This window comes from Mastomys coucha, unplaced genomic scaffold (assembly GCF_008632895.1).
Source record: "Mastomys coucha isolate ucsf_1 unplaced genomic scaffold, UCSF_Mcou_1 pScaffold14, whole genome shotgun sequence".
Classification (NCBI taxonomy): Eukaryota; Metazoa; Chordata; class Mammalia; order Rodentia; family Muridae; genus Mastomys; species Mastomys coucha.
Genome location: NW_022196896.1, coordinates 84934440 through 84949207, shown reverse-complemented (window position 1 = coordinate 84949207; position 14768 = coordinate 84934440). Strand labels below are relative to the sequence as shown.

Sequence of the window (14768 nt, the reverse complement as noted above, 5' to 3'; positions counted from 1 at the left end):
TGGCCATCAGCAATCAATATAAAAACTACTGATTGGTCAAAATGCTGAGATTAAATAACTTATGTGTGCAGCCCTAAATGGGACATCTATATCAAACACCGCACAGACAGATGACAGACATACACAGCTCAGAGAAATTTATCATGCACGAGGAAGCCAAATGTAGGAACGGGATAGGAAGGAATGCTCTGAAATGTTGTCTTCTGGATGCGACACTGCTGCTGCACAGCGGTTACCTGCATGTAGTCCATCATAGATGGTGGAGAGGCTAGTGAAGCTCAGACGGTAACCAAGGAAGGATTGGCAACTAGTGTATACTTGGGGAGGGAGTCATGTTTTTCTTTGGGGTGTAGCTGCTGGTAAACTGTCTATGCTCCAGTGGACAGCTTCACACCTATGCACATATAGGCACTACTAACTGGACTCACTAGGTCTGAAGATGCTGCAGTGAGAGAATCTTATTTTTATGAAAGAGATGTCACAAGGTGCTCTCTAAAGTGCTTACCATCATCATTCTGGGAGCCAGGAACTATTCAGCCCCTAAAGCTACCCCAAAGGCAGTAAAAAAGCCCTCTTAGAATACATCCATTGGTGTCATTAAATTCTGTAGGTGCCTGCTATATGCAGAACACACCACTGCTGGTACCTCCAATACCCATCATTCCAAGCAAAGTCCAGTATGTGTATACATACACACATATAGACAGTCTTACTATATAGCTTAAGCTGACCTTCAACATGATCCTTCCTCCTTGGCTTTCCAAGTGCTGAGGTTATAGGTACATACATTAATTTTTCTTTTTAATTTTATTAAAGTTACAGAAACAACAGTTTTTCTTACTTTATTAAACCATACTAATATTCTTTCAAGGACAAACATTCAGCCAAGGACACTGCAGTGGGAGGATCTCATTTTTACAGGAGAGACGTCACAAGGTGCTCTCTTCAGTGATGCTTCTTATCATCACTCTGGGCATCCAGGAAATATTCAGCCCCTAAAGCTACCACAAACGCAGCAAACCCCCATTTGAATCCTTTTAATATTACGCTCGTGAAGGTGATGTTGCCTGCAAAGCCGCCCATGTATCTCCAAGCCTCATTGCTAAAAGAAAAAGATAAGAAACATTATAACCACACACAATTCACATTAATTCACCCAGCCAAATAGATTTGGTTTTCTTCTTCCTTAAATACCTAAATGCTACATTAGTACTCCTTTTTTGCTTGATGGTGATTTTTTGTTTGTGGGGTTTTGTTTTGTTATTGAAATATAGTCTTGTTATATAGCCCTGGTTGTCCTGTAGAGCAGGCTGGTCTCACAGTGATCTCCTTGCCTCTGTATCCCAAGTGCTGGGATTAAAGACATGAGCCATTGTGCTGGGAACATTGTTTTCTCTGGGTTTTTGAAACAGGGTCTCATTGTATAGATTAGGCTAGCCTCCAACTTGTGGCAATCCTCCTGCTTCAGCGTCCTGAATTGCAAGACTATAGGCACTAACCGCCACACCTAGTTCAAAGCAACATTATTTAATATTTTGGGTTGTAGTAGAAATATTTCTTTGGCATAGGATAGTTAAAAGTCTATGAGCAAGTCTCACATGTAAAATATGAAGTGGTCCTCCTGCTCTCCACCTTACACTACTGTGGTGAATATAAAATACTAGTATTTTCTGGCACAGGAGGACGCACAGCTGACATTACTGCTACTCTTCGAGGCTCACACCTTCCCTTGCCATACAGCCTGTGCTCCAGAAGACTGGAGCTCAGTCCTTCCTGCTCTGGCATATTCTTCTGAGTATGCTGAACAGAGAGAGAAAGAGAAAGCTGACAGCTATAGGGAGATGTGTATTCTTGCATATATAATCTAAATTAGTCAGAAAAAAAACACTTTATGGGGACAAAACCCCTAAAAACAGAACAAAACAAACAAACAAAAAACAAGCAAAAACAAAAAACCCCATCTCACTAGAAAATATGGAAACAAATCAAACTAGCTTAGATGCCAAAAGCACACAAAGATGTTAGGAGTAGCTCAGGTTTTGGAACTCTGGAACTCAGTGAGCTCTGTAACCTGCTCTGTAGACCAGGCTGACCTTGAACTCACAAGGATCCATCCATCTCTGCCTCTCAAGTGCTGGGATTAAAGATGTGTACCACCACACCAGACCTGTTGCATATTCTTAACAAAATTTTAGAAAATTAAAACCAGTAATGTACAAACAAAAATGACATCATATCATGAAGAAATACAGAAAAATCTATCAACCAATAGTAATAAAAAAGCATGGTATGTTCCCAAGTCTCTCTAGTCTGGCTATTCAGGAGACTCAAGTAAGAGGATGGCTGTGCCCAGGAATTAAGAGCAAGCTGGGACAATATGGCAGGAATGATTTAAAAAGAAAGGAAAGTCGGGCGGTGGTGGCACACGCCTTTAATCCCAGCACTTGGGGGGCAGAGGCAGGCGGATTTCTGAGTTCCAGGCCAGCCTGGTCTACAGAGTGAGTTCCAGGACAGCCAGGGCTACATAGGGAATCTCGGAAAAAAAAAAAAAAGAAAGCTGAAGAGCACAAGCTCACTGTTTAGGATCAGCCTGAGCTAGTAAGTGAGGCTCCGTTGTCAAACCACCAGAGAAAAGTCAAAAGTTACAGACTGAAAGAATAACACTCTCCCTGTAGACAAAATGACCATTACACAAAGGAAAATTTAAGGGATGTATAAAAAAGTTTACTAGAGCAAAAATTTAGCTAGAATAAAAGTTTAGCTAAATAATAAATGGGATATAAAATCATTATGTAAAAATTGTCAACAGCACAGCTGAAAAATGAGAATTAAAATACCACTTACAATAGTACCACAAACATGAATTCAGCAATATGCTCAAGAAATATATAAAAAGCAAGAAAATACTGCTTAAAATTTCAAAACATCATAAATCACTTGTGTGCTAAAAAAGTCATTATTTAACAGTCCTAAATATCTCCAAACAAATGTGAGTTCAATATAAACATGGAAAAGATTCACATTATCAATTTTTATAAAATAGTGAATGAGATCCCAATTAAAATCCAAGTCAGCCATTTGTAGAAATTGATGAGAAATTTATAAGCAAATAAAAAAGGTTCAGAATAGCTAAACCAATGCAAGGTAACTGGAGATCATATACCTCCCTGTTAAAGACTGTGGTATTAGATCTATGTGTAGACATATTGAACAGGGAAACAAAATAGAGTCCAGAAATAGACCACATAGAGATGGTCTATTGATCATATTGATCATAGCTGACATATTTATCAAAGTAATTCAGTGGGGAATAATCTTTTAATAAACAGTTCTGAACCAACTGGATATCCACCTATAATATTTGCCTCTCTTCTTTCTTCAAAGGAAACAAAAACTAACTCAAGGTACTGGAGAGATGCTCAGTAGTTAAGAACATCGGCTGCTCTTCCAGAAGACCCAGGCACATACACAGGAAACCCAGGAGGTTTGTCACTCCTGTCTCAGAGGATCCAACACCTCCCTCTGAACTCTGCAAGCATCAGATGCACATGTGGTGCACAAACATACATGCAGGCAAAATACTCATATATACAAAAATACAGTTTTTGTAAATAAAAATTTAACTCAAAATAAGTAATTATACCTCAATTTAAGAAAACCATAAGCTGTATGTGATAACGGATGCCCGCAAACCCAGTACTTAGGAGGCTAAGACAGGAAGATACTGAGTGTAGGCCTGGCTTGGGTTAGACACATAAGTGTCTCAAAAAGAATAAAAAAAAAAATGCTTCTAGAAAATATAGGATAAAATCCTAGATGAGATACAAAAGAAATAGTGAGGAAAAAAACTTAACTGGGAATTTGTTGAAATTTAAAACATTAAGGAAATGAAAAGGCAGGTTAATATACAATCATATATTCTGGGAAAGAACATTTACAAAAATTATACATGATGAAGGGATTATTTTCAAAATATATGAAGAACTATTAAAACTCATAGCAAGAGGTCAAAAGACCCAAGGATATACTGCACCAAAAGCAAACAACAACTCACAGATGTGCGCACAGTATGACTAACACAGCACTAGTGTCCTGGCGATGGGGAGGGAGGCCACACCAGAGCTCTGCCGCCATATTTACTAGAAGGCTTCTTCCAGTTTTTGAGATTAGCTCTCATGTTGCCCACAGTGGCCTCCAGTTTGATACATAGCTGAGGATGGCTTTGTAATCCTAATCCTCCAACTTCTACCTTTCCATGGCTGAGATTACAGGCATGCACAACCATATTTCGTGTTAGAATGGCTGAAGTTAAAAGACTGAAAACACTAAGTACTGAAGAGACCATCAAGCAGCTGAAATTCTCATTCCCTGCTGGTAGGATGGGTAATAATACTTACCTCTTTAGAAAATGGTTTGGTAGTTCTTATAAAAACACCCACAGATTTATCATAGAATCCGAAAATCCCCTTCTTTTTTTAAGACAAGGTTTCTCTGTGTAGCCCTGGCTTTCCTAGACTCACTTTGTAGACCAGGCTGACCTCAGCTTACAGAGATCCACCTGCCTCTGCCTCCCAAGTGCTGAGACTAAAGTCATGTACCACCACTTCCTGGCCAGAAATTCCAGTCTTCTGTATTTAACCAAGAGAAATGAAAATATATATCCATACAGACTTATGAATAGTTGTAGCAACTTTATTCATAATAAAACCCAAAAGCTGGAAATAATTTGAATGGTTACTATGGTAAGCAAAATGTAGTATCTATATTATAGATATGAAAAACAACAACACATGTAAAAAAGTAAAAAGGCTGCAGAAGACAGGTGTTCTAGAATGGGTTTCATCCCTTGGCACCTAAAAAACAAACCCAATAAATGAGAAAACTCAGCTTCCCTTGCCTGCTCCAAACAACGCCATCGAGTGAGAAGCTAGGACAAAAGACATCCCGCAGGGTTCTAATGCAGAAAGCTCCAGTAAGGAAGACACCACGGAAACTGAGAAGCCACTTTTCACGATACAGGGTGGAGCATGGATACTGACTCTCTATACTCATAAATAACTACATTTGGACCAGAGAGAAAACTCAGTAGGTAAAGGCCCTGGCTGTCAAGCCTGCAACAGGACCCACGTGGGAGGACAGGGCTCCTTGGATAGTCTCTATCTTCACACTTGTACTTTGGCAGATACATGCCTACCCTCCTGCCCCAATACACGAATAAATGAAAGTCATTTCAAAAAGAGAAGACATTTCTAGGCTCATCTTACCGAGCCCATGGGTCCCTCAGCCCTCGGGCAGCAAGCTTCTTCTGCACGGTTTCTAATGGCGTCCCTTCAATTTTCCACTGTCTGTAATCTGGAAGTTCCATTTTACCATGACCATGTCCGTGCTCGTGTCCATGTCCGTGTCCAGCAGCCATGTCTACAGGAAGAGCGACACAGAGAGACTGACTATAGACACCTAAGAGCCAAGTTTGATGTCTATGTTTCAAAAAGAGATAGTCTTGAAAATCTGAGTAGAAAGCTTTTACAAAAAGTAAAAACTTTACAATGAGTTTACAAAAGTAAATAGAAACACTTTTATAAAGACAGTTAATGAGTGTAGGGGAATGCGAGGGCCAGAAAGTGGGAGAGGGCGGGGTGGTAGGCATGGGGAAGTGGGAGGCAACAGGGGTTTGTTTTTGTTGTTTTTGTTTGTTTCTTTGTTTTTTGGAGGGGAAACTGGGAATGGAGAAATTTACATGTAAATAAAGAAAATATCTAAAATAAAATAAAATAAAATAAAGACAGTTAATGAACTGTGTAATTAGTACTTTAATCTCGTGCCTTAGTTCCAGGAGCACCTCCTAATAACACCTAGATAATGGTTTCCTCTCTTCAGCCTTACTGCAAGAATATGCAGAGAAGAGGACATGCTGTCCTGTTATCTTTCTCTAGCCAGTTCTTCAAAAATACATATTAATCCTTTTAGATAGACAAGAGTACATGAACATTTTCTATAAAGAACCAGATAATAAATATTTTGGTTCTTGTGGGAAAAAGAGGTAAAAGTGAGGATAGGAGGGGTGTTTTCCTTAAGATTCTACTGGTAAAATATAAAATATACTGAATAACTAAAATAGTTCTTTAATGATATAGGTCTTTTGATGAAAAATGAAATTTCTTTTTAGAGGGTTAGCAGTTTGCCTACCTGGAACTTAAGGCCACTACTCCATACATAACATCAAAATGACTGGACAAGTTCATCTGCACAAACACTATTAGCTCATGTGCCTCAAAAAACAGGCACTGTGCTGAATGTGGCCTGCTGGCTAGAGTTTACTAGTTCAAAGTACTGACCAATTCCACCTGAGGACACCTTCTTAGTCAATAAATTACCTCTGTCAATAGGCTATGTCAATGGGTGTTGTTTAACAGCTTGTTTTGCTAGTGTAAAAATAAACTTTATCTTAGTCCTCATTTAAGTTGTTATGAATTTAAAATTCAAGAGTATGAATAGTGCTATATTATTATTCATATAAGGGTAGCAGTTGGATTTTTATAATCATTGCTCTCCAGAAGTAAAACCAAACCAAAAAATTTCTACCATTATATCTCTATTTAATAATAGGAGAAGACTAACAGTAGAACAGGATCTTTCAAAATGGGATTTTACAAAACAGAAAAAAATTAAGATTTATTAGTATACGCTGAAGATATTATATGAAATTCTTATTTCATTAAACAGTAATACTAGGGTATGAGAAAAAATGAACACAGTAACTAATGAATTAATCAAAAGTTAAAATTTATAAAAATGTAAATAAATCAGCTGGGCATAGTGGTCCATGTCTTTAACTCCAGCAGTTGAGGGGCAGAGGCAAATGAATCTCTGAGGTCTTGGCCAGCCTGGTCTACAGGTGGAGTTCCAGGGCTCTGTTACACAGAGGAAACCCTGTATCAAACACTGTCCCCCAAAAGTTAAATCATAGAACATTATGTTAAAGATCTCCAAATTAGAAAAATTAAAATATAGCCACTAAATACAAGTTAAACTACAACACTCATAATACTAATTTGCAATGTAAGTTTTTGAAGGAAAACATGAAACTCTATACCCATTTCTCTTGCACAAATTTCTTTAATAAAGCCAATATATTTTATCTACCTAATTACACTATTTTAGAAAAAATTCTTCTATAGGAATTTCCAAAAGATAAAGTTAAATAAACATATTCCTAAGGAATCTTTGTTCTCTTTTAAACAGTACAGTCTTAGCAGAACCAAGGTACACATGCATGTAGTCACAGCCCACTGAGAGGCTAAGACAGGAAGACCACTTCAGACCAGTTTAAAGTTGATGATGGGCACCATCATGTGAACCCATCTCAAAATGCAAAACAAAAATTACTGTTATTTTAAAGTAGGCATAAATCAAAAATAGAATCTGAACTGTTCGATGGAAGAGTTTAAATTTACCTTTTTATGACTACTAATAGCTATGAAATCCAAGAAAATCACTCAGTCCTTCTGGACTTCTATTCTTTCACATAACAAGAACCAAAATCTATCTTGTAAGATTGAGAATGCAGAGAACACACGGTGGTGTGCCTTCCATTTTCATATCTAAGTGGTGAGACTGACTGAGCACAAATGTCCTGAAAAAACTGGCATGATCTAGAAAATGGAACATTGGCTGGGAGATGGTGCATGCCTTTAATTCCAGCACTCAGGAGGCAAAGGCAGGAGGATCTCTGAGTTGTAGGGCAGCCTGGTCTACACAACAACTTCCAGGACTGTCAGAGCTACACAGAGAAACCTTGTCTTAAAAATCAAAGGGGAGGTGGTGTTGGGGAAGAAAGGACATTCAAATATATATGGCTACCAATTCCTCTCCTGGATCTGTGCTGTCTCATTTGGTAGCTTTTAACATTTAAAATGTGGCTAAGGAGCTAAGGAACTAGGAATTTTAATTAATTTAAACTTCAAAATAAATTCTTTTTAAAAAGATTTTATTTGTGGTGTGTGTGTGTTAGACTCCTGGGAGCTGAAGTAATAAATAGCTGGTGATTGTGTGGGTGCTAGGAGCCCAATTAAGGCCCTCTGGAAGAGTAGTAAGTATCAAAGCAATCTCTTAAATCAATTGTAAGAAAATACTAAAGTGTATTTGGAATTATCTGGGTGTATGAATACACTTTTTTTCAAATGTATTTTTTCAACTTTATAAAAATACAAATACAAACCAAGTATTTATATTTATGAAAACAAAATATGTGTATATATACATATATACTGTATATATAAAGTACATACATTTTTATGGTATAAAAAGGTGGAATAATTCATTAATAGTATATACATATATATATATATATATATATATATTTTTTTTTTTTTTTTTCCAAGACAAGGTTTCTCTGTGTAGCCCTGGCTATCCTGGAACTTGCTCTGTATACTAGGCTAGTGTTGAACTCTGAGATTCACCTACCTCTACCTCCCAAGTGCTAGGACTAAAGGCAACCACTCTAGGCTTCAGGCTTAAATATGTTTAACATATTGGGTTAGATGAATTTGTTTTTTACTTTTAGTGTTTACTAGAAATTTTAATTTCACATATGTAGCTTCCATTGCATTTCTATTGGACATCATCTCTTTTATTATTTATTTATTTATTTATTTATTTATTTTTGGTTTTTTTCAAGACAGGGTTTCTCTGTGTAGTCCTGGCTGTTCTGGAACTCACTCTGTAGACCAGGCTGGCCTTGAACTCAGAGATCCACCTGCCTCTGCCTCCTGCCTCCCAAGTGCTGGGATTAAAGGCGTGTGTCACCACTGCCCGGCTTGGACATTATCTCTTAAGATCATTTCTACTGGAAACTTCTTAAGAGAATGTGCAAGACAAGGAATATGTCTATCAGTTTTTTTTTTCCAGATGAAGCACACATTACTTTATCACTGGAGTATGAGCCACCCCTGTCTTACAAGCATATTTATTCACTTGAGACAATTCCACAAAGCTCAGTCTCACCTCAAACTTGGTATGTAAGCCAGGGAAGTCTTTGAACTCTTAGTCCTTCTGTCTCTATCTCCCAACTGCTAGGAGTAAAGGCCTGTGTATCATGCTGGGTTTCTATTTTTAAAAGAGTATTTCTTTAAAATCGTGTGTGTGTGTGTGTGTGTGTGTGTGTGTGTGTGTGTGTGTGTTCATGCAGAGGTCAGAGGACAACCTAATCGAACGGGTTCTCTCCTCATACCATAGAATGAGTGAGTTATTCTGCATTGAGGGCTTAATGACAGGAAATTATTTCACCTTTAGAACTGTCCATTTAAGAACAGTGAAAAGATAGATTCAACCATGAATGAACACGTAAATATGGAAAATTTAAATGCTATCTGCCTATGTCAGAAGGAACTTAAAAGTTTGGTGATGATCAACCTCCACTAACAGTGGCTTGTTCTAGCACTGGGGAAATGTTGACTTGCTTTCCCTAAGGAAGAAGAATAATGTTACTTCCATTACACATAATTTTACAGTTTATCAGGGGCTTTCAAGTGTGTATCTCAAATTTCCCTTATTTAAAAACTATGATGACCATAAAAATATGAGGAAATACAAATTAAATGCTATTACTTTAGTACCCAATCCTTAATCCTAGGGTTATTCAATAGTCTTGATTTTGTGACTTGCTTTTTTCACTTAAGCACTGTATCATAAACACTTATATTGGGGAAATCGTACTTAAAATACAAGCTTGTGAAGCATCCGTTGCAATTATTTCTTCTAGTTTTAAAGTACTTTCGGATCGGAGCTGTTCTTTACCCTATTCAAACACAACCCAAAAAGCCAGGAGGCGAGGAGTCAATTGCATCTGGCAGCAGCGGGTTAAAATATCTCTGGGATTTAACCACCACCGTAATTCTCACGGCATCCTTCATCCGCCTCCTCTCAGCCCAGCTGTACCTGGCAGCAGCGCTCCCTAGCTAGGTCCCGGATCTTCTCCCGGTCTTAACTGATCCTCTCAGCACTCTCCACTTCTGCATTTCCCTGGATAAAGTTTAGATGATGCTTAGTCCAGAAGTCTCCCACCAACTCCCTAAATTACCTGACAGCAATCTGACCTCCCGGGACACACAATATTCAACCTTCCAGCCGGAGCCAACCGGAAACGGACGTTGTTTCCTCTAATTTCTTACGGCAGGAAAGTGGAGGAGATGGTAAACGTTCCGCTACTGGCGCAAGGCTCCGAGACAACGTCGAGATGACATGAAGGAGCCTGGAAGTAGAGATCGTTTCCTACACTTTGCATCTGGAGTCTGATTGAGGTAGAAGATATAGAGGAAAAGGAAGATAAAGCCGTGTTTTTCTTGCTCCCAGACGGACTCTTTAGGCGGAGCACCGAGGGGGCAGGCCAAAGCCATAGCGCAGCCAATGAGAGCGGCCGTTATTAAGCGCGTGGGCCCACTCAATGAGAAGGCTGGTTGTTATGCTGCAGTTGGCAGGCTGCTGCGGGAGGCGGTGGCGGTAGGAAGCCTGAGGCTGCGGGGTGACAGGTAGGCGGCGGTGCTGTCTTCGGGGGGGTCGGGGGGAGACGCACGGTGCCGGGTGAAGAGGTATCTCTTCTCCGGCTGCGGACACAGTAGCCGGGAGCTGACGAAGGTGAGGTGGGGAGGCGGCAGCAGGACTGTTTGGGGGATCCGAAGCCCTGCAGACCTGGGGGCAAGCTCGGGAGGGTCGCAAGGAGAAGGCGTCTGCCGAGGCGGCTCGGGGATGAGTGTTGTGGGGCAACGTGGGGCCCTAGCAAGGGCGTTAGGGTGGCGGTGGCGGGAAGGAGGCGGGAGCAAGACACAGGTAGTGAGGGCTGAAGGAATGTCTTGTAAGAAGCTTCAGGTAAGAGAAGGACGCGGCAAGGCAGACACCTGAGTGAAATCCTAGGGGTTCTTAGGGCCGTTTTCCTGGGATGGGGAGCGGCGCGGAGAAGATAGATATTTATCGGTGGTCTGATCTAGAAATTAGTGGCTGTACATTATGTAACCCATGGCGGTTATTTTCCCAAATAACTCGACTGACCCTGGTAGAAGAAGAGTTCTTGTAACCCATTGATGTATCTGAACACTTTTCTTCTTGTTGGCTCCGGGTGTTTTCTCTACCGAGGCAGGGTCTGTAGGAGGAGGACAGCGTGAAGGCAAGAGTAGTCACGAAGCGCTTATCCCAAATATGGGCTTGGGTTGAGAGATAACACGATGTTAGCTTTAGAGAAATGCTGTCAGATTCGTGTTTGGTAGTACACAAATTTGCTTTGCGGCTTTACCCTTCAGAAAAGTGGAGGGCCCTTTAAATCTATAGAAGAAGGTAAATGTAGATTAGAAAATGAACAGTAAATTGGTAGACGACTAGCCCCCAATGTTTGGGCATTAAGGACTGTGAAAATAAGGTGGAAATCTTAGCAGAGGAGTGTCAACTTTTAAGTGATTTCCCTTGTTAAGTCTGAGAAGCTAGTTTTGAGTTATGCCTTGGGTTTAAAAAATAAGCTCCTTGAATGTCATGGGCATAGATAAAATTTATTTACAAGTTTAAGACTATTGTTTTGCAAAGTCTTTTAAATCCAGGGTTTGAATGGTGAAATACAGCCCTAAAACAAACTCCTGTCAGTGCATATTGTAGAAGGGCACTTACTTTTATAACTCATTGGAAAAATATCTTCAAAGACTGGAAAACTCTTTTTAAAGTAGCACTATAAATTATTAAAATGTAAGATGCTTAAGATGCTGCCATCAAGTTAGAAGTTGAGGGCAAATGTAGTTTCAGGGGATTATGTTGTCTTTCTGGGCTTGTTATTTAACTACTTGTTAGAAAAACTTATAAGATGTAGTCTTTCTTTACTATTAATCATTTATACATAGACATTTATACATATACATAAACATGCATATATATAAACATTTACACATACATATAAAGCTAGAATTTGGGAGGTTTTTTCTTCTCAAAATATTGTTTGAGTAGAAGTGGGTCATTAGTATTTGTTTTGAAATGTCCAGCACACTGAGGTATTTGTCAGTGTTTTAAATAAAAAATATTAAATGATACTGATGTTTTACTTGTCTTTTGTCTTTTTACAAGAATAATGGTATTTTAGTCACAAAAACCTTACACTTTTGCTTTAGGTGAGATTTTATAGTGCTTTATATACAAAAAATACAGTGTTTACATATGGTAAACAAATATTTGCCTTTAGGTAGGTTGATTTAAGAGAGAACATGTGTGTTTCTGTGTTTCTCTTATGTAACCAGCCCACTCTAGCTGTTTGAGAGAACTAATGTTTGATTTTCAGTGGCCAGTAGGTGTCATTGTAGAATGCCATAAATTGAACATTTGAGTAGGGAATTACAAAGAGTTTAAAAAACAGTCCCAAATTGGCTTCTAATAGTATCTGGATGATTATTTATAAATCATAGAGATTCTGTCTTTTGAAATATTTCAGTGTTAAAGCTGTTTGTAAGTGATTTGACACACTGATTGTAAGGAAATAATATTTTTGCTTGTTTCAAAATGAATCCTGAAAGTTTTGCTTCTTAATATAATCTTTAATATCTTCCTCTCCTCTCCTCCCCCTCCCCTCCCCTCCCTTCCCCTCTCCTATTTTCTTTCTCTCCAGTCAGTCACTGTGTGTAGAACAGGCTGGCCTTGAATTCATAGATAGCCACTCACCACCTTGCCTCCTGAGTACTGGGATTAAAGGCATGCACCACCACAGCCAGTCCTAATGTCTTTCTTACTAGCTAGTGTGGATTTGTTTCATTGCTGTTAGTACACAACTTTTACATCTTACAGTAGTAGTATATTAAGTTGTAGAATGATTTTCAGCCTGGCTGAGCTCTATTATAGAAAAAAAAAAAACAGTACTACATAGTTAAAGTTAGCTGCTTTCCATCAGTCATTTTTTTTTAAATGATAAGATATGGGCAGGAACCTCAGCCAACTTGCACTGTCCACAAAAATAATATTTTGTTGTTCTTTTAATGCCTGAGCAACAGATTTTTTGTGTATGTTGCTTTTCCCCACCTCCGGAAACATTTTCCCCTGACGTTTGTGAGTTTTGTAGACTATATACTTTTCTCACTATAGGAACTGAATATATCTGTCTAAAATGTAATATAGTGGTTCAGTGAGTGCCGGCACAGAAATCTATGAATGTGGTTTACACCTACTGTGATACAGTTCTCTGCTGCCACAGTCTTCTGATGAGCTTGTCCTTTTCCTAGGGCTGTTCCTTATGCTTGCCATAATATAATTTTTTTAAAGGAGGAGGCTTAGCAAGTATAGCAACTGCCATGCAAGAATTTGAATCCCCAGGACCAACATATATGCCAGATGGATGACCAGTCCATAATCCCAGCACTTAACAAGGCAGAGTTGGGGACCCACCAGTGCAAGCTGACTAGCTGGACTAGTCACATTGGCAAGCTTTGGGTTCAGCTGAACATGCTTCAGTGTATATAAGGTACAGAGTGAATGAGGAAGACACCGAATCAACCTCTGGCCTTTATATAATACATACCTGCACATATGTACACCCCTACACAACAGCCACACCACATGCACAGAGCCACACATGCACACTGCTGATGAAGGAGTTGGATCTACTCTTGAGGTTCCTCTATGAAGAGAGAGAGAGATCTCAAAATAGTCCAGAAAGCTTTTTAGTTCGTAAAAGAGGACACAGGAATATTTTTTATCTGTGCTTCCCTTTAGAATCTGAAAGATGGAATATGAAGGAGGTAGATGCATTTGGAAGGACAGGGAGGGGGAATCCTTGAATGATTTGTTTTACATCTGGACTTCACTTTAGAACCTTTGATCTAATTCAGCTTCTGTCACTTTGAGGGTATGAACCAGTAACAGCAGCTTTAGCTGAGTGAACCAGCTGCCAAATATACCAGGATTTTATAGCTCAATAAACTGTTTCTATTTAATGTCATAGCTAGAGTAGTTTTCTAGCCAGAAGTTGAAGTTACCAAAAATAAAAATGTGCTGAATGTTTTGGTTTGAATTAGTTTCTACTTGACACTTAACCACTTTCCAAGCAATTTCTTTTTACAAATTAGTCCTATACTAATTAATTTACAAAGATATTTATTTACTCATCTTATTTTCCTCGTGTGTCAGAAAGCTATATTGTCTTAGAATTAAGTGAAAATTTACAAATAAGAATTTCAAGTTTAGCTGGCTGGTGGTAGCACACACCTTTAATCCCAGCACTTGGAAGGCAGAGGCTGGCTGATCTTTCTGAATTCCAGGACAGCTAGGGCTATACAGAGAAATGATGTCTTGATTAAATAGTTTTCAATAGATATAATTATATAGATATTCACTCAGTGATATGTAATAAACTTAGAATTGCAAGTCTTTTGACCTTGACATAGGTCAAGTTAAGAAACTTAAGGACTTTAAGCCCAATGTTTAGAGATTTGGCTGTTTTGAGACATATATTAGAAAAATGAAATAGGAAGGAGTATAAATTCAAATGTGTAATATATAAAATGGTGTGATTTAATTATTTATAAAGTTAGTTTTGAGGGTTAGCTGCCAAAATAATAGTTATATATTGTGGTAAAAGGCACTGATGGGTCACCAGGTAGTCATTTTTCTGTAGAATAACTGTAGCCATCAAGAAATTTAAGTTAATTCATTGTCTATCACATGACTGACTGACTGACTTTCTCCTTCTCTTCCTTTCTCTCTTTCTTTTTCTTTTCCTCTTTCTCTTTCTTTTTTTTTTTCTTTTTTTTTTT

At 38.7% G+C, this 14768-nt stretch overlaps 2 protein-coding genes across 8 annotated transcripts in view; one reads left to right on the top strand and one right to left on the bottom strand.

Annotated features, from left to right (window-relative positions):
• Positions 1–780: 780 nt before the first annotated feature.
• On the bottom strand, positions 781–10408 carry Ndufb3 (NADH:ubiquinone oxidoreductase subunit B3). Of its 2 annotated transcripts, none has more exons than XM_031367583.1 (3): positions 10079–10408; positions 5265–5418; positions 781–1102 (listed from the first exon to the last, which is right to left on the bottom strand). In XM_031367583.1, the coding sequence occupies exons 2-3, from the start codon at positions 5414–5416 to the stop codon at positions 946–948; spliced, it is 309 nt and encodes a 102-aa protein (XP_031223443.1). In that variant the 5' UTR covers positions 5417–5418; positions 10079–10408; the 3' UTR covers positions 781–945. The 2 variants fall into 2 exon arrangements, with proteins under 2 accessions (XP_031223443.1, XP_031223444.1); XM_031367584.1 differs by lacking the exon at positions 10079–10408 and adding an exon at positions 9937–10067.
• An 18-nt stretch (positions 10409–10426) lies between these two features.
• The window catches only part of Fam126b (family with sequence similarity 126 member B), a 70260-nt gene continuing 65918 nt past the window's right edge, over positions 10427–14768 (top strand). For 3 of the 6 annotated variants that reach the window (XM_031367580.1, XM_031367576.1, XM_031367578.1), the window contains exon 1: positions 10432–10526. The gene's annotated coding sequence lies outside the window, so the exon portion shown is untranslated. Of the gene's footprint in view, positions 10527–10559; positions 10633–14768 lie in introns of those variants that run through there. The other 3 variants (XM_031367582.1, XM_031367579.1, XM_031367581.1) reach the window with 2 other exon arrangements.